Raw genomic sequence first — 27,530 nt, 5'->3', positions numbered from 1 at the left:
CCAGACGCATACGTAACGTTATCTATTCAGATAATCAGTTACTCACTTCACATTGTTCGTTACTGGTATGTTATATTATTTGCTGCTAATCACCTCTTCTCCTTTGTTAATTGGCAACATTGTGTGGTATTTTGGTATGAGTTATGAAGTTAAGCCCAAGTTAACCCTTTACCTAACTCCATGTTTAAGAGGATATGTCCTCCGAGTTAGCCACAGCTTGACTCAGTTAATAACCAAACCCCACGTGAATTGAACGTTGAGCCTTTCCTTATTAAGAAATTCCGCAAACAATATTTAAGAAATCCCTCCGAATGATTATTTTGGAAAAATAAAAAATTTACAATTAAATGCAATCCAAACAACTATTAGTTATCCATACGCGCCATAGAGTGCGTAGGGCCACAATATGCAACAAACACCATGGCTTGCAATTCTGGCTTCTAATCACATCACTACGACCTGTCGTTTAACCCGACCTCCGTACCACCCACATACGTGGCAGAAGATTATTGCCTGGGCCCAGGGCTACGCAGGCCATTATGTAGCAAATTTGGGCCGGTCGATCGCAGTAGGAATCTTTAGTGCCACGTGTCAAATAATCCAAGCTACTCATCCATTACGCGCCGTGGGGCGCGTGGAGGGATTACTTTCGTACCTCTTTAAACGGTCCACAGCCCCCTCTTTCTCTCACTAAAAGAGAAAACACTCAGACTCTCTCTCTCTCTCTCTCTCTCCAAGGAAACAACGACTTTGCTTTCTCATATATATTTTTTCTTTCTTTCTCTCAAGGCCTCTTCGAAATCAGCCTTCGTGGTCATGAAAGCTTAGCTTCTATAAAACCCAGGTACAACTTTCTCTCTCCTCTCTCTCTATTTTCATGTACAAGTGTGTGTATGTGTGTCTTCTTCTCTCTCTCTCTCTAAACAGAGACTCTGTGTCTCTGTGTGTCTCTGCGTGTGTGCGCTTCACGCTTTGTTTATTTTTAATCTATAACTTGCAAATTGGTGCTCAAACTTGAAGACCCATTTTCTCAGGCTTGCTCTTTCACGTGGGTTTCGGCCTCAAATTTCGTTTCTTTGTCCATGGAGGTATAGTAATGAAAACCAAATCTTTTCTTTTTTGGGCTGCTGTTTTTTCTTATTTGTACGATTCAATGCAGTTTTTTCTGTGTTTGTTAAGGGTCATTGTTGAGTAAATAAGTGGAATTTTATGGGATCGTATTGGAATTCTCACTGGGACAGTGATTTTTGTTTGTCTAAGTGTGCTTGCTATGCTTATTGTCATTTATTTTCTATGTTGGTTTTATTTATTTTTGTTCAAGTTTAAAGCTTTGGATTGGATGTTTTGTTGGTTTTGGTTGTGATTATGTTTAGTTTTGTTATTTGTCATAAATGTGCTTAATGGGTTTTGTGATATTTATATGAAAGTTTATGTTTTTCCTAGTGGGGTTGCGTCGGTTTTAGACTGGATTCGAAAATGGATCTGGGGTTGATTATTTGTTTATGAGTTTGCTGCGTCATGCTCTATTTGCTTGTATTTCTTCTGGGTGATGCTTAAAAATACATGTTAGTGGATTTTTATTTCTTTTGAAAATTTACGATCATTTGTTACCAACAAAAAAATTACGATAATTCGTGGTGTATGAATAAACTTTTAAAAAATAAATGCAGGAAAATATTTTTTGTTTTGTTGTTTATTTTCTATCCACGAAATACTGTTGCTTATTTTGAACGTGTGTTCTTCTATTTGGTGGTACATAGCATTATATTTTTGTAACTTTGCATCTAGTCGTCTTGAAATTTTGACATTGGTACTTGTCAGTTTCTTTTGTAGAAAACCCCCATCTCTTTCTATCTGTGAATAGACTAGGATTAGGATTGATTGCTGTCAGTTGCATGAGAACTTCAATGTGTATTGATAGGATTAGAATCAATGCTTTACCTGGCATGTTTTTGACGAGCCTGCAACAGTAATAGTTCAAATGCTTTTGGACTGCTTCGTTTTCGATAGACTGTAAAATAGGGATGACCACCATGTCTAGCTTGTTCTTTTTTATCCTAGAAACAGAAGCCTTTAGATTGGCTACATTGAACAGAATGAAAAATTTGAGTCTGGCAAATTTTCGAAGGTATCAGAAAAGTGTAAAATATTGTCATCGGTTTTTTTATCCTGGGGGATTTTAGTAAGAAAGCTATGTTCTTTTTATTGTATAATGAAAGAGGAGATGTTCCTTCATGGTTTAGCATGCAATGTTTTTCGTATTATTTTCTATATTTTCCAGTTGGCCATCATTTAATATGGTATCAAAATATGATCAGGATAGCAATGTAAAATTTCATATTGACATATAAAATTTATTAATTTTCAAAATTCTTATGAACTTCATGCCTTATATATTGTTTGTTGAAAAGAAAGGAAAAAAATTAATTCTCTTGTTGTCTCAGAAAGCCACTTTAACAATACCATTTCACACCCCCTCTTCCCCTCAATCTCATATGGCAGATGGATTCAGTTGAAGGAAATCACCACGGGGATTTCAATGAGGATGAATTTGCTGAGAATTCATTTTCTCCAGAAGCTTCTGATAGATCTGGTGTACTTGGTGACCCTGAGATACTTCCTAGAGTTGGAGATGAGTACCAGGTTGAAGTTCCCTCTCTAATAGCCGTTTCAGACTATCTCTGGCTTTTAAAGAACCCAACTGTTGCAGAAAGTGCTACTGGCGGTTCCTATGGTTTAATAGCGGGGTTGCCCATACCAGTAATGTGGATCAATGAGGGAGTTGATGGCAAAAAGCATGAACCAGAGACTGCTTTTCATGATGCAGTTTATGTATCCAATAAAAATGAGTCGCTGAAATCTGAACATGTCAGAGAGACCCTGATTGTTTCAGCAAGTGACAACATAAAATGCAAAGTTGAGCCAATGGATGTTAAGTTCGATCATGGGGTAATATCAGGTGAGTCAACAAAGTTTGTTTTGAAGGAAGAAGTGATAACTGAAATGCATCAGAACGATATTGGAAGAGGGTATCCGGTTCCTGGTTCCGCTGGTGACAACTGGAGTGACATAGAAGAAGCCAGCTTTCTTCTTGGTTTATATATCTTTGGAAAGAACCTCATTCTGGTGAAGAAATTTGTTGGGAGTAAAAAGATGGGCGATATATTATCGTTCTACTATGGGAAATTTTACAGGTCTGACAGATACAGGAGATGGTCAGAATGCCAGAAAAGAAGGAGTAGAAAATGTATATTTGGACACAGAATATTTACAGGGTCAAGGCAACAGGAGCTGTTATCTCGTTTGCTTCCTGATGTGTCAGTAGAATGCCAAAATACTTTGCTTGAGGTATGTGGATTGAATTATATCAACCTGTCTGCACATACACATTAATAAGTAAACAAACAAAAGTATGCTAAACTAGTTGTTTTGCTTGTGTTTTCGAACCTTTGAAAATTCATGAATTATATATAAAAGAGTTTTATAAGAAATGTATAATGTAGCAGAGAACTTTGTATTTTCTGATGAAGAAAGAGAAGCAAATGCCTGCGATGCATGTGGATCCATATCTGCCACTTGCGTCCTTCAGATGTTTTCTGATGCGAGACACGATACCTCTAATTACCCAATGTGGAAGTAACATGTGATTCACTAACAGTAACATATAACATTGATTGCTCAAAATGAAATCCTATAATGCAGATAATCAGATATTGGGCAGCTGGGACATGCCCCGGATTTTGCTGCTATGACTGTTTGCTCTTTAGTTGTTCATATCAGGGTATGGTTCCTTCTAATTTTGTTTGACCAATTGCCTAGGTATCGAAGACATTTGGGGAAGGAAAAATTTTACTAGAAGAGTATGTATTCATTTTAAAGGCTAGATTTGGATTGAATGCTCTTGTGGAGGCAGTGGGAATCGGTAAAGGGAAGCGAGATCTCACAGGCATTGCCACAGAGACTTTAAAGTCCAATCAGGCTGTTCCTGTTCGCCCAGAAATACCAATTGGCAAAGCATGCTCCACACTTACACCATTGGAAATAGTCAACTTTCTAACAGGGGACTTCCGGCTAAGCAAAGCCCGATCAAGTGATCTATTTTGGGAAGCTGTCTGGCCTCGCTTGCTTGCAAGAGGGTGGCACTCTGAGCAGCCTAGCCATGGTTTTTCCACTGGTTCCAAGCATTCATTGGTCTTTCTAATCCCTGGGATTAAGAAGTTCTCAAGAAGGAAACTGGTGAAGGGAAGCCACTATTTTGATTCTGTAACCGACGTCCTGAGTAAAGTTGCTTCAGACCCCGAGCTTCTTGAGCTTGATATGGGAGCAAATAAAAGTTCCGGAAGCAAGGATGAAAATGGGTGGACAGATGAAACAAAGCTGGATGAAGAAGATTTCCCTAATCAGCAACGCCACTGTTATCTGAAGCCTCGTACTCCAAAACGTAATGGAGATGTTGTGAAGTTTACGGTTGTGGATACAAGTCTGTCTAATGGGAAGACATCTAAGGTGAGGGAACTGCGAAGCTTACCATTTGAATTGAACACTCCCACCTCCAGTAGTGATTCTGAAGATGATGATGGGGATGCTTCTGAGTCAACAGATAAATCCATTTCTGCTGATAACTTGTGTTCGCATAGGGATGAAGTCAATGTTCCCAAGGCCATAAAGATCCGCTTGGGTAGAAAAGATGACAAATATTTTGAATATGATACTTCAAAGTGGGAGCATCAAGTTTTTGTCCAAGGTGCAAATATTCCCGAGGATGATAACGTAGGTTTGTGCAATGACATGCAACCTAGAAAAGCCATGAAGTGCCAAAAGAGCCGGAAAATGGTGTCTCAAAATAAAAATCATGTTGCCCCCGTTTCAAAACGACGTCGATTAGCTGCTTGTAGTCGAGCAGAGACCACACGCAGCATGGACCACGTCTTGCAAGGTCGCTTATTACAACAAGATGCATGCAGCTCTGGAGGCCATCTTGAACTTAGTGAGAAAACTCCCTCTCAAATGGACCCATCTGAAGAGAAGTTATCATCCACCAGTACTTCATCTAGAGGTGGCAGCCCAGTCTTTAGTTGTGAAGGCATTCCTGGCCGCAACAATTTGCATGTGGAACAACCTCATGAGATTCCTCAGCCCCGTACACTGATTGACTTGAACATCCCCATTTCTCTAGATGCTGAAACTGATGAACCTTTCACAATGATAGAAAGACAAGATGATCAAACAAGCCAGGAACTGGATGAACCCCATTCAGTGATATCCTCCGAATGTAGGGGTACTTCTGAACAGCAGCCTACAATTAACTCTCGGAGACAGAGCACAAGAAATCGACCACTGACCACTAAGGTACTGGAAGCTTTTGCTTGTGGATTTTTAGACACAAAGCAGAAGCGGAAGAGTACCGATGCATTTCCTGGGGACAGCTCCAAGCCATCTCGTCGTGCTCGTACTAGGAAGAGGGTTCCTGACAGTTTTGATGCTAGTCTCGCAGATTTCAATATGCAGGAAACCACAGCCGCTATCCATAATAGTACTGCAGATGGGTTCAGCAAGGTTGACGTGGTTTCATAAGTTGCTGAAAATCCAACTTACAAGTTGAGCATGGAGCTTCTGGATACAACAGAGACTGCTGGTTTTGGCTGCTATCATAACCGTTATGATATATAGCAAAGCTAACAATCGCTTCTTCCTCCTGCACTGTATATGGTGTTACATACAAATTTCACATAGGGGAGTCGGATTAGTAGTGTCTTTGCAAGAGACATTACATCAGAAAAAGCAGCACCAAGAATCGGAAAGCCAAGATGAGAGTTAAAAGTTACCTTCCCCTCAACTCTTAGTTCAACAGCATTTGATAAATCATTACTGTATCTCATGTACAATTTGCTTTAAAGTGGTTGTCTTCTTTTTTTTTTTTTTGGTTGCAATACCAACCCATAATGTCAACGAAAGTCAGGTGACTGCTGCATTGCTTGCATTCTGATCAAATGTCTGCACACATGCTTGTCAGTTGATAATAGTAGTGTAGCAACCATTGTGGTTGAATTTAGATCGATGACAACAGTTTCGTATCGTTTTACATGTGAAATTATCCATAATGAGTAGAGATTTGTGTTATGCAGAAGATAAATGGAGCGTTTAAGTTTCCCTATTACAGTTCAGTGCCTTGCAAATTACAGTATAAGAAAGAATGCATGGAGTTTATGAATGTCCTTGTCCCGTAATTTGTAGAAAAATGCTAGTAGAAACGAACTCGGCTACTGGCGTTCTCATGTGAAAGCCCCATTTACAGTTTCACTGATTACACAATTTCATTGAAAATTCATTCTACCCATATTTTGTGATGCAAAATGAAGTTATTTTTTATTCTTCCTTAAAACATATCTTCAAATTGATAGAAGAGTTGGTCCATTTAATCACTCATGTTACATGGTGAACTGTATATGCAATTCTATTAATTTTGTTTTATTTTTAAGATCAAGCTTGTTTTGTGTGAAACCAACTATTCTGCAGATTGTTATGTACAGGATTGGTCCATTTAGCTATCTAGCAGTTTAATTTTGGTTTTCTTTTTTGACATTATAACAAAAAAGTGAAAAATTGACAGGGGGAGGGACCAAATAGCAAATGGACATACCTAAGAAATCAATTTTCTAGTCTGTTTTGTTATAATCCTTCAAAGAGGCAATGGTTTCCAAGTTGCAAAAAACTGGGGTTCTCATGTCAAACCCATGATCTTCAAGCTTAGTTTCGATTCGTAAAAACTATATTTCAATATCCAAAACTATAGGTGTTCCGATAATTGTAGTTTTTAACAATAGCTTTTAACTAGTATAAAAATGTGAATGATTGATAAACCGAATTTGATTTTTAAACCTAATCAAAATATTCTCAAACTTTCAACATTTGAAGCACAACGCTTTATCATATGAACACGAAAATCAAAACTCCAACTTTATTTATTTATTTATTTAATACAAGCGATAGTCTAAACTTTATTTAAACAAGAAAAAATAAAACAACTCAAAACTGAGTTTTTCAAATGAGAAGATGTGCTCAATAAAAATAAGGGAGATTCACTATTATACCAAATATTGGAGCCCAAATTATTAAAAAAACTATATATGAAATGGACTTTAGAAACAAACCCAAAACCTATTTATAACATAACAAAAAGATTTTTAACTTCTTTTAAATTACAAAACTGCCATTGATTTTTTAAAACAAACCCAACCCCAAAACTTCATTAAAAAAAACCTAAAACACTCAATAGAGCATCAAAGTAATTTAATAATCAAAATTAAATTCAATAGGGCCAGCTGTTATTTGTTGGATTTTTTTGAGTTTTTTTTAATAGAAATTGAATGGTATATTGTTTATCTATATTATTAGTATTAAGAATGAATATATGACTAAATATCTCTAAAAGTAATAATAATAATAATAATAATAAGATGTGCACATGAATAAATATATAGATGGAAAAATTTCGAGAAAGGTGAAAAGGGAGCGAAAATGCAAAAAATAAAAGAAATGGGGGGCATGCCATGGTAATTTTTGGTATCTTGTGTAGGACAATAGGCCAAGTAGCAGAAGCGAGACGTGTGTCCATAAGGAGACCACCACGCGCCACTCCAGTGTGTACTACTTACAGCTCCATCTTCATTGCTCTTCATCTTCATCTTCTGCTCTCCTACCTCCTTTTCCAATTTTCCAAACCCTATATTCTAATTTCTATTCATTAAAAAACTAAAGAGGGTTTTTCTATTTAATCAAGATTTTTAGGAGAAATTAGAAAATACAAAGGAGAAATCGGCAATGGGTCAGGCACTTCGCCGAGCTGCTGGAAGAATCCGACCCTCTTCCAGCATTGAACCGACGTCGGCGAAGCCAAAGACCGTCGTCGTCGATAAGCGGCCTCCTCCTCTGGGCCCCACCGAATCGGCGGAGATCTCCAAGGCCGGCGACGCTCTTAATTCTGGTATATAAAGTTGTCGCCTTTAATTTGTCCCTTCCCTCTTTACACGCATTCTTTCTCAGCTCAATTTCATTACATTTACGGCGTCGTTTTCGTTGATTTTTGTCTGAAGATGGTAGTGCAGCAACAGCAGCAGACGCAGAAGCAGGAGCAGCCAACGTTGAGAATGTACTTGAAGAACGAGATCCAAGCTACGACGCCATGCTTAATCAAATGGTGGGTAGAATTAAATCAAAGCCCGGAGGAAAACTGGAGATGGGTGAGGTCAGTTTCTCTCTCATGTTCTTTAATTTCTCGTTTTAAGTTCAAACTAAGTAGCTCCAATTTGGTCTTTGAATTTGAGTTTAGTTATTTGATTGTTGTATTTTACATGTTTTGGTTATGTAATTGATGTAATTGTGGTGCAGGCATTTGTGGTGGAAAAGTATAAGAGGCCTCTACCGAAGCTGAGAGATACAAAGCCAGATTCAGGCAGGTACGAGGAGAGTCCGGCTGCTCCGGGAACTCTGAATGTGGCCCAGCTGCGCCACATCATCCTCCTCCATCAGGGCAAGGCTGAGGATCACAATGGCCCCATGGAGGCGGACCAAATCGCCGACAAGTTCCGGGTTGATGTCGCAGAGGTTCGGAGGATCTTGCAGTTTGTATCACTGCCCCCAGAGGACAGCAGCAAACAGAAGAACAATCCTTGAAGAAGACATGGGTAGATAACTTTGGTGTCTACCATTCTCCTTTGCAACACTCGCACTACCGGTTGGGTTTTCTGTTGAATAAAACTGGCTCGCATACAAATTTGAAAAATATCAGAGAATCTGTCCTTTGGCAGCATCTGTAACATGTAGGAAATTTTGTACCTAGCGTTTGGGTTCTGAGAAAGGCAATCACCGAACTTATAACTTTTGTTGAGGTATTTGATTTGAACACAAATTGAGAATCTGTTTCATATGTTATGGGAAAGTTTTATTTTGTTTTATAAGTTCATTTTGAGGCAGTGAGTAACCAGCTAATTTCCACGAGTAAAAGAAAAAGAAAAAGAAACAATTCAATCATGACTCAAAATGCTGATACAAAAATCTTGGTGCTCCAAATCTCAACTTTCATCTTCAAACATTTTGCAGTCTAATTACAATCTTATGGCCTGTAGTCGTGACAAAAATAATGTGCCCACTTCCTTTCCTTTGAGGAGGGCTTTGCAAGGTCTTGAAGGGCAAAAGAATCGCATAATCCAAAAATAATATCTGAAACTAAAAGTGAACGGTTCGATCAAGTCAATGCAGACTCTAACCAGTCTGATGTATATTCATAAGCCACAAATGTTACGGCGCCAGCAGGAGCGGCCTTGACCGTCGATGGAACTATTCCCTTATAAAGACCAGCCCAGCCCTCCCTCTGCAATATTCTTCGCAAGGCATCAAACATGTTTCGGTAAGCACGATGCTCTACTCGAGCCCCATATCTTGGGTGCCTCTGTAGTCCTTCAATCTGCAGGGATAGAACAACAAGATTCATATAACCAACCTCATTGCATTAACACGAAAGCATTTTGATCTACATATCCCTTCCGATGTTTTCTTCGGGGATGATTGCTAAACAGCATGAAAATCCAGATTAACTGAAAGTTCTAGAGTAGAGACGGAGCTCAGGACGTCTAAATATCTACCTGGAATCTTTTCTTGACCACATCAAGTGGATGACAGACAAGTTTGGCACATGTCCCAGCTGCTAGACCACAGAGGAAAAGCTGAAAGCTTGAGAGACCATCTTCTCTACTGTGTAAGTTTGTATTGGAGGATCTATACTGGTTCCATGCCTACAATGAACATAACAAAATACGTGAAATCTTACTATGACTGGCTACTGTTGTCAAATAGGTTGTGCATTAAGCAGAAAGAAACATGCTGCAAAATATGTTCCTTAATCTAAGAACCCTCCTCACAACACAAATACATATTGGAAGCGATGGGCAATTTTATTCCAATTACTGACACTATTTGAATTCAAGTATTAAAACTGTCATGTTTTACAACTAGCTATTGAACTTCATGTCATGGTGAGTTTGAAAGCACGTGCACACAGCATATACATACAAAGCTGATTTCAACCAAAACATTTACAAATCTGATTTCCTAGTCTAAAAGATATAGTCCCATCCCATCAAGGCATGGGGACATAAAGTAATCTACTTCATACCCACAAAAAGGAAAATGATAAAGCAGAACCTGAACCTTACCATGGTCCAGCGCTTAAATGTGTCATATGTACCAAATTGCAAGCCTGCATAAGGAATAATCTCAACCAGTGTTGGCGACAATCCAGCATACAATCCTCGAAATCCACGAGTTTTAACTATTTCCACCAATGCAGTCCTCATAGTTGGATACACCTAAATCAAGGTAAATATCAGTACGGTCCTATTATGCCAAAGAACTCTTCACATTGGTGTTTTTGCAGAAACCAATTTTAAAGATGGCTTGAGTTAGGGTACTAATATTTATTGGTAATATAGCTTTAATTACTTCACATACATGAAACCCCAAAGAAACCTCAAAGTGAAAAACAAAAATGGCCAGCTAAAGGCTGTGTAGTCTAAAAGCTGTATGCAAACCAAATCCTCTGAAAGACATCATAGGCCTGCAAAAAAGAGGCCCACCAGGCCTCCCTAAATCCCAAAAGTGTGTAGAATGTCTCGGTCAACCAATTCTTTTTGCAATTAATATACAGTCATGCACCAGGGTCTCAACCCAAGCTTGGTCAAACCAACCAAACTTGCCCACAGCAAACTCTCAAGACCACCATGCCAAGAACTAAGTCCAATCCATAAATAAGCTACAACATCAAGTTTGAAACTTTTGGCCATTAATATATGAAAAGCAGTAGAATTGCCCATGGTAGACAAGAAAGCAATTTAGAACATTTGATATTAAGCACTTTTCAAAGCTTCTGATTGCATAAAGGACAGCTCATTTACTGTAAGATGCAGAACTTTGTAAGAAATTAAAAAGAATAACATGGATCTAAGATTCTAACACTAACTTCTATGCTCTCAGATTTGCAGTTGCAGTCATAGATAGTGAGAACCAGTTTGAAAGTTAATTTACACACATACACGCACACACATAGTAAAAATTCAATGCATTAGCTTGAGTTCTATACCTTAGGTTCGCCCTGTGAAGCTAATAAGGTTCTTAGAAGATCAAATGGATATGATCCGACAGTGGCTGCACAACCTGCTAATGCTCCACTGATGTAAGACAAATAAGGACTCAAATGTATGTGATCCCCTGCATCGGAACAAACAAACAAACAAACGATCACGACATATAAGAAAATAAGGGAAGATAAGATATAACCACATCCAAAGTTGAGTCCAAGGGTTTCAAACAAATGCTGAGTCCCAGTTACCATACCCTTGCTAGAATCATGTACTATTGAAATTATTAGTCCAGTGAAGTGAAGAGTTCACATAAGATAACATCGAAGGAAAAGATATTGACTATTCTCAAAGTACCTGTCTTGGAGGAACCAGCAGCAAATGTTTTCAATTGGTGTAACACAGTAAATTGTATAGCGGTATACGGCATAACCATAAGTAGAGCTGGGACATTGCCACGCCAAAAGCCCTGTCATAAGAAATTCTCAGAATAAAATTGAGAGAAAACATAAATTTCCTCGCAAAACTGAATGAAATCTCCTTCTATAGAATGCCACAAGGAGCAAGTGGATAACGATTACATTGCAAGTTCCATGATTAGAAATTGAGTCACTGTACCGGTAAGCCTTCCTCTCTGAAAATATCCCTCGTTGCCTGCAACATCCCAGTATATTTTGACGGTTGAGACAAATTTTTACGAACCAAAGCCCATGAAGTGGTGGGCTCCAGTTGAACCTATCAACCAAAACAAAGAACAACTTCTTCAATTCACCACCAACCTTTAAGATATAGACGGAAATAAGCATACCCCAAACTCCAAATTGATAAATAAACATTCCCAAAACCCACTACATTTTGCTCAACAACCTTTTTTTCTCACTTTCATTTTAGCACGTCAACTTATGCATAACTTACAAATACAAGAACAAAAATATGGATTTTCTACAGTAAAAAACAAGGCAAAGCTCAGAAACTGCAAAAATTACTAACTGCTAAGTTTCACGGACCTGGAATCTAATCTTAATAACGTCAAGCGGCGATGTAACTGTTCGCGATATACCACCGGCGATTAAACCCGCCGTAGCATCAATGAAGGCTCGCTTGAGCTGCCCTGTCTCTTCCATTGCCAAGAAAACCTCCCTCAGGTACAAAATCTAAGCTTTATCACCTAACAAATCAATACCGTTCAAATGCAATTCAGTTGAGACATCAAAAATCCAATTCCAAAAGCAAAATCCAAGAGCCTGCTAGATGATTAGGGTTCCAATGAGTAAATAATACGCGAAAAAGGTAAAGTTGAATAGAGAAAGGGAGGAACCTGGAGAGGACAAAATCGGCAATGAAGAGAGTGGGGGCACCATTGAATTGCCTTTTGCCGCCTTATTGGATTGAGAGAGAAGAGAGAGAGAGGGGGGGTAGAGAGAGAGAATAGACAGCGGCGACCTTTAAGAAAGAAGAGGGAGGGAGATATTATATTTTGGTGGGCGGTGTTTTTGTGGGCCAGCTAGATAATCGGGTGGGCAACGGAAGCCCTGCCTTTCTATTTTCACTTCACAGAATCCTTCCCGTCCGCCAATAGCGATCCATTTTAGCACCCACCCCGCACACGATATTTTATTATTTCCTGAAACCAGATATTTGTTTCCATTTTTTTCACTTTCGTTTTATTTTTATTTTTTATTTCCTTATAGTAAATAAGAAGTAGCACGGCCCAATCTCTTTTTATGCCACTATTGTTAAAGACGCGAATGCGTTCCACGTTTTCTTTAGAGCGGTCGTTTGCAATTAATTTGTTCTGTTCGAAGATGAGAAATGCAAGAATCAAAGTCTTACTATAAACATGAGTCATGATAGTAAAATTTGATAAATTTTATGTCACGTGGTGTATCGTATATATTTATTGGTTTTTTTACGAATATCTTACTAATGGAATCACCTTCTAATTGCGTAGTAGAGATTCACAATTGGGTTATTTCATAAGTTCATTTATCGAGTCACAATAACAATAATATTAGGTACGAGAACGATGAGTCGAATATATATAATTAACATTTTATCTATATATATAAAGCAAAATGCAGAGAATGGTGAAACATTCAAAATACCAGAAAATGTCTTTGGTTAATGCAAACATTAAGAATTGAAATTATTGATTAAATGAGGATAATATGGTAAATTCACACTTTTTCATATTAAAAAATTTTAAAATTAAAAAGAAAAATCAGATAATAGATTCTCTTTTTATGGAACACAACTACCCATTATCTTTTTAAATTCTAAAATAATTTTTTTTTATATATATATATAAAAAAAGCCTCTTGCAAGTGCGGAAGCGCGTGCGAAGAGGCTAGTACATTATAAAACGAGAGTTTCCCTTCATATACCACTTCAATTTTTCCTTTGTGTCATGTTGAGTATCTTTCTTTAAAATTTTAAATTTTAAAAAAAAAAAAGAATAAATATATATATATAAATGAATCATATATGGACAAATAAAAATAGAGCTTAGGATACAACAAACCCAGATTTCGTAAAGACCAGAGAAGCCCATGAGAAGCTTTGACCCCACTGGGTATTGGCGGGAAGATGGGCCTGCAAGTTCACGGGGCCTTGTTAGCCTCTCTCTGATATTCGTTTGCTTTTCAAAGACCCTCTATCTTTATGGAAAATACTTCACTTTTTACCATGTAAGTAGGAGTTTCTACATTCCCGCCACTAATAGTGTGACATGTGTGCAGAATTTTATCTTTTTGTGTTTTTGATGAATTATTTTTTCATATGTGTCAAAGGAGTATCTCTTTACCGAGAATGAAACCTATTAACTTTTATTTTTCCGAGCATTTACATTTAAAAGTCCTATTACTTTAATACTAACTATTCTCTCCGAAGTTTAAGTATTACAAGCAAACAATTAAGAAGACGGAATCAATTTGAGATGGACCTTCACTTCTCCATAGTTGATAGCGACGCCTAAAATATGTTCAACTTTGAATGCAACTACGCCTTCTTTTCTCTACTGTGCCCTGCCCTGCTGTTTCCTTCTCCCTTCTTATGGCATCGTATGTATGGTGCTCAAAACAAAGACTAGTCAACCAAACCTTAAGCATTTTTGTTTGGTGACGTGTAGTTCACTACTTTTCACAACGCTAATTCACATTTGCATTTGTCTTACTAACAATATGAGTCGTATACAACAATGTATTTATCTGTCTCGTCATGTGAATTCACACATAATTATATGCAGTTGGTTGTGTTAAAAAAGAACTCGTGACAATATATAATTGAATCCCTTTTTAACGTACTCAAACCCCACTTTATCTACTAATAAGTACTACTAGCTAACATCAAACATTTTTTTGCCATGTTTTGAACTTCTTTCTTATTTTTCTTTTTTTGGATTCAACTGCATCACTAAACTTATTCCCTCTCATCAAATATACCTTACTTTCCCTGTCTCTATCCCTAATGCTTCTAGTGTTATAGTGATTAACATATATTATTATTATTAAGCATGTTGTTAATTACGGTATCTCTCATCCCATGTTCCCAGCAATGAGCCATGCCTCTACTTTTCTTTATTTTATACAAAAGCAAGCCTTGACCTTAGCCAACTAACCTAAATCACCTTTCCCAAGAGTTGACCTAATATTTCAGACTTCCACAATATAAACATTTCTACCAGCTTTTCTCTCCCCCCAAATCCCAACCTCACCTCCAAATTCCAAGCCCATCTCTCTTTCTCTCAAAGATGGAGCAGAGAACCCTAGAACTCGAACTTATCTCAGCCAAGGACCTCAAAGATGTCAACTTCATCTCCAAGATGGACGTATACGCCGTCGTTTCACTCCAGGGCGACGACTCGCACGGCAAGCAGAAAACCAAAACCAAGGTGGCGAAAGACTGCGGGACCCATCCCACCTGGAACTTCCCCATGAAATTCACCCTCGACGAGGTTCTTCTTAACCGCCTTAGCCTCGAGTTCAAGCTCGTCTGCGACCGCAGCCTCGGCGACAAAGACATAGGCCAAGTCGTCGTCCCCGTTAAAGAGCTCTTCGCCTCCGTGGCGGCGGCAGCAGCTGATCCCAACTCCATGAAGTCCGTTGCTTACCAGGTCAGAAAACCATCCGGAAAACCCAAAGGCGAACTTCATTTCTCCTACAAATTTGGCGACAAAGTCCCCGTCCCAGTGACGGCAGCGCCGCCGAAGGGTTATGAGTCCGTAACAGCAGCGCCGCCGAAGGGTTATGAGGCCGTGACGGCGTATCCGATGGTTGGGCCATCTGCGCCGACAGTGAAGGGATACGGCGCTTACCCGCCTCCAGCTGGCAGCTCAACGGGACCGCCGCCGCCACCTGAATACGGGTACCCACCACCGCCTCCTGGATACGGGTACCCACCACCTCCTCCTGGATACGGATACCCGCCGCCACCCGGGTACGGGTACCCGCCTCCGCCCCCGGGGTATGGATACCCGCCGGTGCAGCAACCCCCGGTCCAAGAGAAGAAGAAGAATAAGTTTGGGATGGGGCTGGGGGCTGGATTGTTAGGAGGGGTGCTTGGTGGGATGTTGATCGGAGATATTGTATCTGATGGCGGCGGTGGTTGTGGTGGCGGCGGTGGATGTGGTGGCGGTGGCTGCGGTGGCGGTTTTTAATTTTCGGGTGTGGTATGTTTTTTATCTTCTTGTTTAGAGTATAAGTTTTGTTGGATTGTTTTGTTTGTATTTGATGGTAAAATTGGATTTTGACTTTTTGTCAATGTAATAATAACTTTTATCTTTGAAAAAAATTTAATGTGACAAGACATCATCAATGCTTTATATTTGTATTTTTGTTTTTTAGATGAACCTCGAAATTTTGGAAATATATTTGTTCATCACTTTAACTTAAGGTGTACACTCACTATCATTCTCAATACTTGACACGTATTCATAAGAATAACTATAAGTATATAAATCAAAGCAAAAAATTAACCATGAATATGTTTATGGACACGTGTCAAGTATTAAGAAATGTGATGAGTATATACCTTGAGTTAAAGTGGCGAGGAAAAATATTTTTCAAAACTTCGATAGTAATTTATTGATAGCTTAAGTAGTACATTGGGGGTAAAAGAACTTGACCCCGATCAATCTTGAATAAAAAATACAAATACAATGGTTGACCTCTCAATTCAAAATTCCAATTCCCATTTTAAATGCTTAATTTGGGGAAATCCCCATTATAATTGCACTCAAGTAGCAATTATTTTGTAACCATCTTATTAGTAATATCAAAATGAAGACTTTTAAAATAATGTACATGACATATTATGTATGTTTTTTTTGTAGTTTAAATATATTATGTATGGTTGCACACTCAAGATTAAGCATTTTTCAGGTCAAGTATATTTTTTTCCTTTTCCTTTTGGAACCAACTCAAGGTCAAGCCATTAATCAAATATGAAAGGGTGTTATTGCTTGGCCTATTATTCTAAAATTAATAGGACTTTGTCCTCCTCCATATTACTATATAATATTTATACATAAATTTTCTTATGCAAACGTTTGGATGTTATTATTGTGTGGACGTCAATATATTTTCTATTATCTCTTCTTGCTTTTATCTCTAATTACAATGACATTCACACGATAATATCCCAAAAAAAAAAGTATCTATATATATACGGTCAAGAAAATCTTGTGCCGGAAATAAAGAGTTATATACGGTCACTGGAGCAAGTAATCAAAGAATAGTATTATTAGAATATCAACCTCTAATTGGCTGATTATTTTGTTGCTTTCATCTGAGGGTGAAGTGCATGGAAGACGACGTCAACTTTGAATTTTGGCATTATTTTAACACATTGCTTTTGTTTTTTCGTCGAAGAAGCACATAGCTTCTATACCAAACCAAAAGCAAAATACGTTTTTTCTAGAAGAAAAAATGACGACACGTCACACATGGATGCCATTTCTAACACGACACCGCCATAAGTCATTGCCCCATTGTAGACACTTGGACGCAAGTTGAAACCCGCCAAATTTTATGGCCCATTCTAATCTAGAGCTTCTAACGAGGATTAATTCCTAGATAGAAAAGCTAGAAGCTTCCGCTCAACTCATCAGTAATTAAAAAGTCATAATAATTCCAATTAGATTTTGAATTTTTGAACACTAAACAACCTTTATTCTTAATAATACTACAAATAATTTAAGAGATATCATCTTAATTTTTAATAATTCATGATTTGCCATGTGGGACTAACTCCATTTGAGGGTATTTAAGTAATTTAATACTAATTTTAAAACAAATAAATAAAACCATAAATACAGAAAATCATTCAAATCATGGAGTTGATGCTAGGTGCCAAATCATGGATTTTCAAAAATGTAGATGACATCTCTTTTAAATTGTTTGTTAAGTTGACAAAATTAAAATGGTGTATCAGTTCAGGTAACATTTCTAATATTTTCCCTTATTTTTGTTTCCTCTTTTCACAAAAAATAACATAAAATCATGCTAATCATTTCATAGCATTTTCCAAACACTAGGGGAAAATACTCCCCTAGTTTTGCTTCCAAACATAAAATCATGCTAATCATTTCATAGCATTTTCCTCCCCTCTCTCGTTAATAACTTTGGCAACAAAAACAAAAACACATAAAAGTCAGGAATCATACAAATTCTAATACTCCCTTTCTTTTTTTGAGTACAAGTTATAGTCTAAACTACAAAAAAAAAAAAAAAAACTCCCTCCCCCTGTAGTTTAGACTATCGCTTAAAAAAAATATTGTGACAATTCGTCAATTTTTCTATTATTAACTAGGTTTGATTCTCTCGTTCCCCAATATCCAATATTGTCTCGCTTGTATTAAAAAAAAAAACTATATTGTTATTACTTCAGATGATTTTAATAACAGACGAGTTGCATTAAAAAAAAAAATAATAATAATAATAGGCGAGTTTATAAATAAATTAGCCCATATTTAACCACATTGAAAAAAATAACCATTATTGAATAATAATGTTCAACTTTGAGTAAACTTAAATCCTATTTTCTGGCTCTCCCTTATCTGTGTGAAAAAAAAAATGGAGTACAGCGACAGGACACTAGAAGTGGAACTCAACTTAGCCAAATGCCTGAAAGACGTGAACTTTTTTACCAAGATGTCCGTATGCACCGTCGTTTCTATCAGGGGTGGCAACAATATTCTTTTCCAAGGTAAAAATTACAATTAATTAAGTGACAAAATCTATCAATTTAACTTGGATTTTGACTCATGAGTTGCCTTGACGGTGAGTCGTTGACGATGAATTAGATTTTATAATTTCAATGCTAGTATGGGTAGTTTTAGAGTACAATTATTTGGTATAATTTGTTCACTAATTATGATATAAATGAGTATTTATTAATTTATTCTAAAAGTATGAAATATAAACCCTATTGTTCACCCATTTATAACACCGTGAACGAATTATGTTATGTGACCGTATTCTAGTATCATACTATTCAAGCGTTTTCCCCTCTCTTTTAACCTTCTTCTATGCTCAGAAAAGACAAGTTAACCTGAACTTTTTTTCTTTTTTCTTAAAATTTGTAATCTTTTAACAACATTCAGTCATTTGCATTATTACTTCGTACATGATTTTAAGAGCATGCGTTTGAAAGAAATTAGCCCAAATTTTAGCCCCATAGTACATAGGCCAAGCGGTTGCTCCCCTGAAAGATCTTTTCGACATCACACAGGCAGACGAGGTCAAAGACGAGGACGAGGTAGCTCCCCTGGACCAGACATTCGTCCATGGTGAACTGCATGGGCATGTTGATCCACGATGGGATGAGTGCCGCAGTTTCGGACCACTGGAGTTTATGAGTCTCTGCTCCCCCGTGTGAGTCGCCGCCCTGGATGGAAACGACACTGCATATACGGACATCTTGGTAAAGAGTTTCATGTCTTTCAAGTCTATGGCTAATGGTTGAGTTGAGTTCCACTGCTATAGGGTCCTGTACTCCATTAACATTTGTGGGGAGCTTATAATCAGGGAAAAAGTGACCGTTGCACTGCCGCGGGGATACATTTACAAGTACCGGTACCGCGCCAGAATACCCTCCCCTGGCCGTGGGGCAACGCCAGCAACTCCGAGCCCACCGGCGTATTGGTCTGCTGCTGAGGATAACTCTGTTCGTATTTGTTAATAATCGTTAATATATATTCGGAATAAGGTACTGCATACCTTGCGGAAGATTCCAAGTGAAAAACCGCTTGCAATTACTAGCCCGCCGAGATGCTTCCACGTCACGAACACGCCAACAAGATTCTACACGTTCCTCGTCTCCAAGGTCGTTGGATTGGCTATGAAAGTTACTCCATTGATTCCACGTACCCAAGACCAAGGCTCTTGGTGAATTGCCTAAAGGAGAGTGTTTAGGGAGATATGAGGTTTCTCTCTTTGTGGGTGTAAAACTCACTACAACTCTTTGATATGCACTCACACTTCTTGTCTCACACACACCAACTTAGAGAGTATGCACTAATGCTTCTCATCATCTCTTCACTTGCACACACTCCATCTATTTATAGGAGTTGTTTTAGCTCATCTCAAGAGAGCATAAAACATGCACTAGTGCTTAGGTTGGTAGTGCACTAAAACAAGGTTTAGTGCCTTAAAACAAGGATTAGTGTAGTGCCATAAAACAAGGCCAAGTGCCTTAATTTGTGTAGTGCCATAAAACAAGGCTAAGTGCCTTAATTTGTGTAGTGCCATAAAACAAGGATTAGTGCATAATCATTGTTTTATTACATCTCCCACTCACCCACATAGGGTGTGATGACCTTGTTTTATTACATCTCCCACTCACCCACATAGGGTGTGATAACCTTGTTTTATTACATCTCCCACTCACCCACATAGGGTGTGATAACCTCATAATCATCTTAAACCTCTTGTATACACTCTTCTTCTCATACAGGAAATGGGTCGTGCGACCTTGCGAGAAAAAACGTACAGCTACAAGAGCACATTTTATTAAGTCATCACCAAACTAATAAAAGTGCATCATTTGAAATCATCTCGTACATACCCCAGACTTATTCAGACTACACCAGTATCAGCACTCTTAACCCCTCATAAAAGCAGTGCTTCACCCCAAATATGTTTTGTACTCATGACATGTCATCAACAAATATGACATAGACGCTGGCCAGCTATGAGTCACAAAAACATGGTGTATTGTCGAACAGCCTTCCTTAAGCGCTTATATCAATCCAACTAGACTTAACTGCTTTCTTAGACATGCCCCTTGAGACCTTATAATTGATCCTAGGAAAACAAGCTAAAGTAGCAACATCAAGCATCCTCTTCATGCCATAGGCTAAAGTCAACTAAGGGTACATTTTTAGGATCTTAATTAATGATCCAAGTGGCTCACATAGTGATGAAGCAGGGATTCATTCATCGCTCCCACTGTCGATCGCATCTAGCACATACAGTATAAAATGTATGCTATGACGTATTCTCATAAAATGAGCATGTCACTTGTCCAAGAATTGGACATACGTCATACGAATCTTAGTCTAGACATTACACAAATGTCTAACTTGAGTTCTAGTCTCAGTCACCCTCTCGGTGCCTGTCTGGAATCTCACATTCGGCTCAATACAGGCTTCATAGATTTTATGGCAATTTTCTATTATCGACCTCTTTCCTTTTTCAAGGTCTCATCTTAGCTCCAACTAAGGCGACATTTAGAGAAGTGTTTTATCTTGCTGCCTACTTGGGCGCAGATATACATATATGTCATAATATGTTGTCTAAGCTTTTTAGAACATAACACAAATGTCTCATCTTGCTCGCTATCTCAGCGCCAAGGCGAATCTCCCATGTGAGTGGGCTGACTCAAGCCTGGTGACAAATCTTTGTGCAAAAACCATATCAATCATTCTAGAACAAGTACCATGGAAAAAACGATTAACATTGCATTAATAATAAAGTCAATTACAAAAATAGGTATATTAAAACCTTCGTAGTCCCATACTCCTAATATGAGAAAGGAACACATCTCTAGCAATGGGTTTAGTGAGAGGATCAGCAACCATATTGCCACTTGAGATATGCTTTAATATAACCTCTCCTTGTGCTACCCTCTGTCTGATATAGTGATATCTGACATCTATGTGTTTGGATTTTCCATGGTATTTCGGATCCTTTACATATGCCAAAGCAGATGTACTATCTGAGTAAACAAGTACTGCCTCACAAGTTTTGGCTGTATAGTTTAGTCGTTGCAAGAATCTTCTTAACCAAACAGCTTCCTGAACTGCTGCTGAGCAAGCAACATATTCCGACTCCATTGTGGATAGGGCTATGCAAGACTGTTTCTTGCTACACCAAGAGATAGCTCCACCTCCAAGTATAAAAGCATAACCAGAGGTGGATTTGCGTTCATCTCTGTCATTGGCCCAATCTGCATCGCTGTAACCTCTAAGTCTCAAATCGCCACCATGGTAGCATAAGACAAGATCAGCGGTACCTTGCAGATATCGAAAAATTCTCTTTACTGCTTTCCAATGAGCAGGTCCAGGATTACTTTGATAACGGCTCACCATACCAACTGCATGACAGATGTCTGGCCGTGTACACAACATAGCGTACATTAGACTTCCTATCGCAGATGCATAAGGAACTTTGGTCATTTGGTTTCTTTCCTAATCATTTTTAGGACATTGGTCAAGGGTTAGGACACATCCTTTTTCCATTGGCGTGTCTATGGGTTTGGAGTGATGCATACGAAAACGTTCAAGTATCTTCTTAATGTAAGTCTCTTGAGACAAACCAAGAAGTCCTTTTGAACGGTCTCTTATGATTTTCACTCCTAGCACATAATTTGCTTCACCCATGTCCTTCATTTCAAACTTTGCGGACAACCACTTCTTAGTGGCGACAATGGAATCCATGTCATTTCCTGCTATGAGAATGTCATCAACATACAATGAAAGAATCTGAACATTTTCCTTGGATCGTTTTAGATACACACAGTGGTCTTCTTCAACCATCTCAAAACCAAAGGAGATGATTGAGGTATGAAATCTAATGTTCCACTGTCTAGACGCTTGTTTGAGGCCATAAATAGAACGTTTGAGACGGCAAACTTTGCGCTCTTGTCCTTTGACCTCAAAACCCATTGGTTGATCCATATAGATCTCTTCGTCTAGATCTCCATTGAGAAATGCAGTCTTAACATCCATTTGAAAAAGGTTCAAATCCTTTTGTGCGACAATAGCGAGGATTAGGCGAATAGATGCAAATCTCACCACAGGGGAGAAAGTATCATCATAGTCTATACCCTCTCTTTGAGTATAGCCTTTCGCCACAAGACGTGCCTTGTATTTGTCAATTGAACCGTCCGCTTTGCGTTTGATTTTCAAGACCCATTTGTTTCCAACGGTCTTGCGCCCAGGCGGAAGGTCAACTAACTCCCAGACCTTGTTTTTGTCCATTGAGCTTATCTCATCTTGCATAGCAGTCATCCACTCTTTACTAGCTAAAGATGATAGCGCTTCCTTATAAGAAGCAAGCTCTTCTTCATCTATTGGAGTACACAAGAAAGTTTCCCCTTCAATTTCAAAAAATCGACGGGGAATATTTCCTCGTTTGCTCTTGCGCACCATTAAATCTTGAGTTTCTAGTGGTGTACCATCCTTTGGTATACTCCCACTAGGTTGCAGATCATTGTCACTTTCTTTAGCGATTACTGGATTAGGAATCAATTCCCCATCCTCGCTTAAAGATTGTGAAATATCTTCACTTCCTTCCAACTCATGGAGGTCAAGATTCTTTTGGGCATCACCAATACTAGGAAAATCATTCTCTATGAAATTCACATTTCGGGAATCTATTTCAGTCATTCCTCCATCAGCATGTTCACCATACATCACATAGCCTTTCGAGTGCTCGCAATACCTTATGAAGATATGTTTTTTACCTCGAGGGCCAAGCTTTCCATGCTTGTGGAAAGTATTATGAACAAAACCAGCTGATCCCCAAGGGCGCAAATGCCCCAAATTGGGCTTTTCGCCTTTCCATAATTCGTAAGGGGTTGAAGTGACTGATTGGGAAGGCACTCGGTTAAGAATGTAGGCAGCAGTTAATATTGCATCTCCCCAAAACGAAATTGGGAGATTAGCTTGCGCCATCATAGACCTAACCATGTCTAATAAAGTTCTATTCCTTCTTTCCGCAACACCATTTTGTTGCGGTGTATAAGGAACAGTAAGTTGTCTGCGTATCCCCTTATTTTCACATAGTTCTTTAAACTGTTCAGATAAGTACTCGCGTCTGCGGTCTGTGCGAAGAGCCTTTAAACTCTTCTCTGTCTGATTCTCAACCTCAGCTATAAAACGCTTGAAACAATCCAAGGCTTCATAGCGGTGAGCGATTAGATAGACATAACCATATCGCGTGTAATCATCAATAAATGTGAGAAAATAAGAGGCGCCATGACGTGCCTTCACACTCATAGGTCCACAAATGTCCGAGTGAACTAACTCTAGCGGTTGAGTAGCTCTCTTAGCCTTACCAAAAGGCTTTCTTATAGCTTTACCAGCCAGACAACATTCACATATAGGTAGGTCAACTTTAGCGAGTGAGCCTAAAAGACCTTCTCTAGCTAACCTTGTCATCCTGTCACGTCCTATATGTCCTAGTCTAGCATGCCAAGTTGCAGAATCAACATGTACATCAGCATAAGCTATATAAGAAGATGAGTAATCAGAATCATTCAAATCCAAATAAAAGAAGTTACTCCTTAAAAAACCATGACCAACAATTGTACCATCCAATAACACATCCAAACCAAAAGCAGAAAACTTAAAACAATATCCATCACGCAAACACTCTAAAACTGAAAATAGATTATGCTGAATTCCAGGAACGTAGAGCACATTATTGAGGAGCAATGTGCGCCCATTGCGCATCTGAAGTTGATATGAACCAACTCCCAAAGCTTCTATACGGCTTCCATCACCCATGAACACACCAGAGGTGCCCTTTGGAATTCGTCAATAATCCAAAAAACCTTCTCGATCTCGAGTCACATGTTTGGTTGCTCCCGTATCTACAATCCACCCAGAGGACGTATTAGCAACTAAAACATGCTCACATACATATATGTGGGAAGGTTTAGTCAAGAAAGATACCTTCTTCGGCTCAGTACAATCACGAGCGAAGTGACCCTTCTTATCACAGTTATAGCATTTGACTTTGGACAAGTCTTTCTTCCCACCACGCTTGCCCCGACAGCGCTTGGTTTTGTTGTCATCCTTTGGTGCAAGCTTGTTTGCCCCATCCTGCTTATCTGTCTTTCCTTTTCCTTTACGCTTAGACCCTTTAGTCTTAGTCGTGCCACCCTGGGTGAAAAGGACAGTAGCATTGGTCGCCTCTTGGCGCTCCGATTCTAGCTCAACATGACGAGAAATATAAGAAAAATTCTTGATATTCTCATTATGTGTCATGATTTGTTTCATGGAGCCCCATGAATCTGGCAGGGATCTGATGACTGCCTGCACTTGCTGCTCATCAGTGAGGGTATTTCCAGCAGCCTTTAAGTCACGTATCATGCTAGAAAGCACCCTTAAGTGCTCATGAATCGTGTGCTTAGGATTTTTGCGGTATACCTCAAACTTCAGGACTAAACTTCTAAGTCGAGTGGTGGACGTACCACCAAAATCAAACTTTAGTTGATCCCATAAAGCCTTGGCAGTAGGGTAGCTTTCATATCCCCCAATAAGATCATTGTGCATGCTGCTTAGCATAGTAAAGCGCGCACAACGATCCTTTTTGAACCAAGTCTGATAAGCTTCAAGATCACGGCGATGTTGGGCCGTTTGCCCAACCTCAGGTTCGACCATTGAATTGGTTAATGTTTCCAATAACTCCTGCTCATTCAAGAGATATTGAATTTTCCTATGCCAAATATCATAGTTGGTACCCTCAAGCTTGTCTCCCTTATTTAGGTCAGCAACAACATTTTTGGTGGCCATTATCTATACAACACAAGGATTGACTTTAGTATTAGCGTTTTGCACATTTCTATTTGTTTCAAAAATAAATTGAAAAGAATTATCCTTCCTTACAAATTTGGACTCGAAAATTTGCTATGCTTATAATCATCACCCAAAAAAGCAAGTCAAAATAAACATTTTCAATTACTTTTAAACAAATTTCTACTTAGAAAACACAAAGTTTCCAACCAAACAAATGTTTGCGCAGTTTCATAAAAGCGCATGGGCCTCTCATAGATCTAAAATTGGGAATCCATTTAATAGGTTAACCAATGAAAGTCCACCGAAAAAATGTGACCAGGTAAGTTTCGGGAGTAGTGGTGGAGATGAACTCGCTTAAATACCATTTCCTCTTAAACACCAAAGGTGTTTCCTAAATAACTTGCCTAGACATCACACATTTTTGGGTAGTCAATTCCACTAGTATGACCCATAAATTAACTCAACCAATCTTAAGTCCATATTTGGCATGCTAAATATGAACAACTTAATAACATATTTAGTTTCTAAATGACATGTCATTATGTTGCAACTTCATAAACAAACAATTATTCATTTATTCCAAGTGATACTTAGCCAAATGATTTTTAGAAAAATAGACGGAAGGAGTCCACGATTGGATTCCGTATGTCTAAGATGAAGCTCTACAAAGGGCATACGTGCTCTCACGCGCCTTCAAAGAGGATGTGTTCACAAAGAACACTGTTCACGAAGAACACTATTCATCTTGCTGAAATTTCCAGAAAAAATTTCCAGATTTTCATGATCATTTGGCCATCTTTGGAGACCTCTATCTCCTTCGTTATGCATCCAAATGACGCATACGATATATCATTGGAAAGCTCATGCAACAGAGAATATGCTAAGGCAAAGAAACAGCATTGAAAAACAATTTAACAGCATACAAACATGCTCTAAAAAACTCGAAAACAAACTGTTTTTCATGCTCTTTGGTTTCAATTTTTCTCCTAAACCACTTCTTTAAATTGTACGAAAATTTAAAGGTAAGTTCTCATCACATAGAGGAACATACTTCATGGAAAGAAAACATCAAAAAACAATCAAACAAAAACGAAGTTTCTTGGTTCATGCTTTCATGGTAGTTCTTGCGGAAGAAAAAAAAAAAAAAACACATTCTCATGCATCATAACATGGCGAAAAGCAAGCATACAAGCTCTGATACCACTGTTAATAATCGTTAATATATATTCGGAATAAGGTACTGCATACCTTGCGGAAGATTCCAAGTGAAAAACCGCTTGCAATTACTAGCCCGCCGAGATGCTTCCACGTCACGAACACGCCAACAAGATTCTACACGTTCCTCGTCTCCAAGGTCGTTGGATTGGCTATGAAAGTTACTCCATTGATTCCACGTACCCAAGACCAAGGCTCTTGGTGAATTGCCTAAAGGAGAGTGTTTAGGGAGATATGAGGTTTCTCTCTTTGTGGGTGTAAAACTCACTACAACTCTTTGATATGCACTCACACTTCTTGTCAGTATTTAGTGTTGGTGTTTGTGGTGGTTGCGGCGGCTGTTGTTAATTTTTGGATTGTATGTTCCTCTCTCTTAAATCATTCTCTAAACTTAACCTATGAAGTGTGAAAGTCAAATTTCGAATGTTATGTGATTTGGAGAGCTAGAAGGGTTTGCTCCCAAAAAAAGGTCCAAGTTAGTGTATCGAAAATTTCTTAGTCATCGATTTTGTTTCGTAACTTTCATTTATACCCCCCGTATTGCATTCAATGTAATATGTTGAGCGCATAGGAGAATTTATCATAATTAAGTTGTTCCAATTGGCATGAACTTAGAGGCTGCATGTGCTGCATGCTTGTGCTTGAAGGTATATACACAGACTTGGTGCTGAGCTTGGCTTGATGCCCAGGGCCAAAGTTTAAGAATGTGCCCTTTATAAATAAATATAATGAAATCTTATGCTTCACCTTCATATGCACCTACAAAATAAAAATAGCAATGAAATTCTAATCACAAAAGATCATTTAAAATGTCTTCTTGTTGCAGTTTTAGAAGCAAAATCATCAATTATATTATCATATTTAATGTTTTCCAACGTATCTCTTTCAATGCATAATATAGCTAGTCCATTTAGTCTATCTTGAGCCATGGTGGTCCGCAAATAAAATTTTAATAATTTTAATTTAGAAAAACTTCTTTTTTAAGATGCCACAGTCACAGATATAGTCAGTAATATCCTATAAGCAATTATTACATTTGGAAACATATCCCAATTTCGGAGAGAATAATCAGGTTCCAACTCAAAGTATGGCTTTGTTCCTTCCACACTTAGTTTCAAAGAGAATTAGAATTTAAAATCGATTTCATGGCAAAGCAGCAG

At 38.4% G+C, this 27,530-nt stretch overlaps 4 protein-coding genes across 4 annotated transcripts; 3 read left to right on the top strand and 1 right to left on the bottom strand.

Moving 5' to 3' along the window:
* Positions 1-706: 706 nt before the first annotated feature.
* On the top strand, positions 707-6,148 carry LOC110760703 (uncharacterized). The gene is made up of 4 exons (XM_021963009.2): positions 707-844; positions 1,035-1,088; positions 2,503-3,348; positions 3,820-6,148. Exons 2-4 carry the CDS (start codon positions 1,083-1,085, stop codon positions 5,572-5,574), a joined length of 2,607 nt encoding a protein of 868 aa, XP_021818701.1. The 5' UTR covers positions 707-844; positions 1,035-1,082; the 3' UTR covers positions 5,575-6,148.
* Positions 6,149-7,614: 1,466 nt separating this feature from the next.
* LOC110760701 (dynein beta chain, ciliary protein) lies at positions 7,615-8,962 on the top strand. The gene is made up of 3 exons (XM_021963008.2): positions 7,615-7,984; positions 8,094-8,245; positions 8,389-8,962. The coding sequence occupies exons 1-3, from the start codon at positions 7,822-7,824 to the stop codon at positions 8,671-8,673; spliced, it is 600 nt and encodes a 199-aa protein (XP_021818700.1). The 5' UTR covers positions 7,615-7,821; the 3' UTR covers positions 8,674-8,962.
* A 36-nt stretch (positions 8,963-8,998) lies between these two features.
* Positions 8,999-12,704, bottom strand: LOC110760700 (mitochondrial thiamine diphosphate carrier 2-like). Its single transcript, XM_021963006.2, has 8 exons — positions 12,451-12,704; positions 12,140-12,300; positions 11,751-11,867; positions 11,490-11,601; positions 11,135-11,262; positions 10,212-10,364; positions 9,642-9,791; positions 8,999-9,463 (listed from the first exon to the last, which is right to left on the bottom strand). The coding sequence occupies exons 2-8, from the start codon at positions 12,254-12,256 to the stop codon at positions 9,245-9,247; spliced, it is 996 nt and encodes a 331-aa protein (XP_021818698.1). The 5' UTR covers positions 12,257-12,300; positions 12,451-12,704; the 3' UTR covers positions 8,999-9,244.
* Positions 12,705-14,540: 1,836 nt separating this feature from the next.
* Positions 14,541-15,937, top strand: LOC110760683 (uncharacterized). Its single transcript, XM_088252792.1, has one exon. The coding sequence runs from the start codon at positions 14,881-14,883 to the stop codon at positions 15,784-15,786; it is 906 nt and encodes a 301-aa protein (XP_088108918.1). The 5' UTR covers positions 14,541-14,880; the 3' UTR covers positions 15,787-15,937.
* Positions 15,938-27,530: the final 11,593 nt, after the last annotated feature.

The sequence above is a fragment of the Prunus avium genome, chromosome 1, assembly GCF_965620075.1.
Source record: "Prunus avium chromosome 1, drPruAviu1.hap1.1, whole genome shotgun sequence".
NCBI classification, from domain to species: domain Eukaryota; kingdom Viridiplantae; phylum Streptophyta; class Magnoliopsida; order Rosales; family Rosaceae; genus Prunus; species Prunus avium.
This window is presented reverse-complemented; position numbering and strand designations above follow the sequence as displayed.

Bases quoted from the DNA above. Each gene is read 5' to 3' on its own strand.
- LOC110760700 (XM_021963006.2), bottom strand. From the start codon at position 12,256: ATGGAAGAGACAGGGCAGCTCAAGCGAGCCTTCATTGATGCTACGGCG. The intron at 11,602-11,750 runs GTACAGTGACTC...TTCTTATGACAG, and splicing joins TCAGAGAGGAAGGCTTACCG to GGCTTTTGGCGTGGCAATGT. The intron at 10,365-11,134 runs GTATAGAACTCA...ACCTTGATTTAG, and splicing joins CTTCACAGGGCGAACCTAAG to GTGTATCCAACTATGAGGAC.
- LOC110760701 (XM_021963008.2), top strand. From the start codon at position 7,822: ATGGGTCAGGCACTTCGCCGAGCTGCTGGAAGAATCCGACCCTCTTCC. The intron at 7,985-8,093 runs GTATATAAAGTT...TTTTGTCTGAAG, and splicing joins CGGCGACGCTCTTAATTCTG to ATGGTAGTGCAGCAACAGCA. The intron at 8,246-8,388 runs GTCAGTTTCTCT...ATTGTGGTGCAG, and splicing joins GAAAACTGGAGATGGGTGAG to GCATTTGTGGTGGAAAAGTA.
- LOC110760703 (XM_021963009.2), top strand. The intron at 3,349-3,819 runs GTATGTGGATTG...CCAATTGCCTAG, and splicing joins GCCAAAATACTTTGCTTGAG to GTATCGAAGACATTTGGGGA.
- LOC110760683 (XM_088252792.1), top strand. From the start codon at position 14,881: ATGGAGCAGAGAACCCTAGAACTCGAACTTATCTCAGCCAAGGACCTC.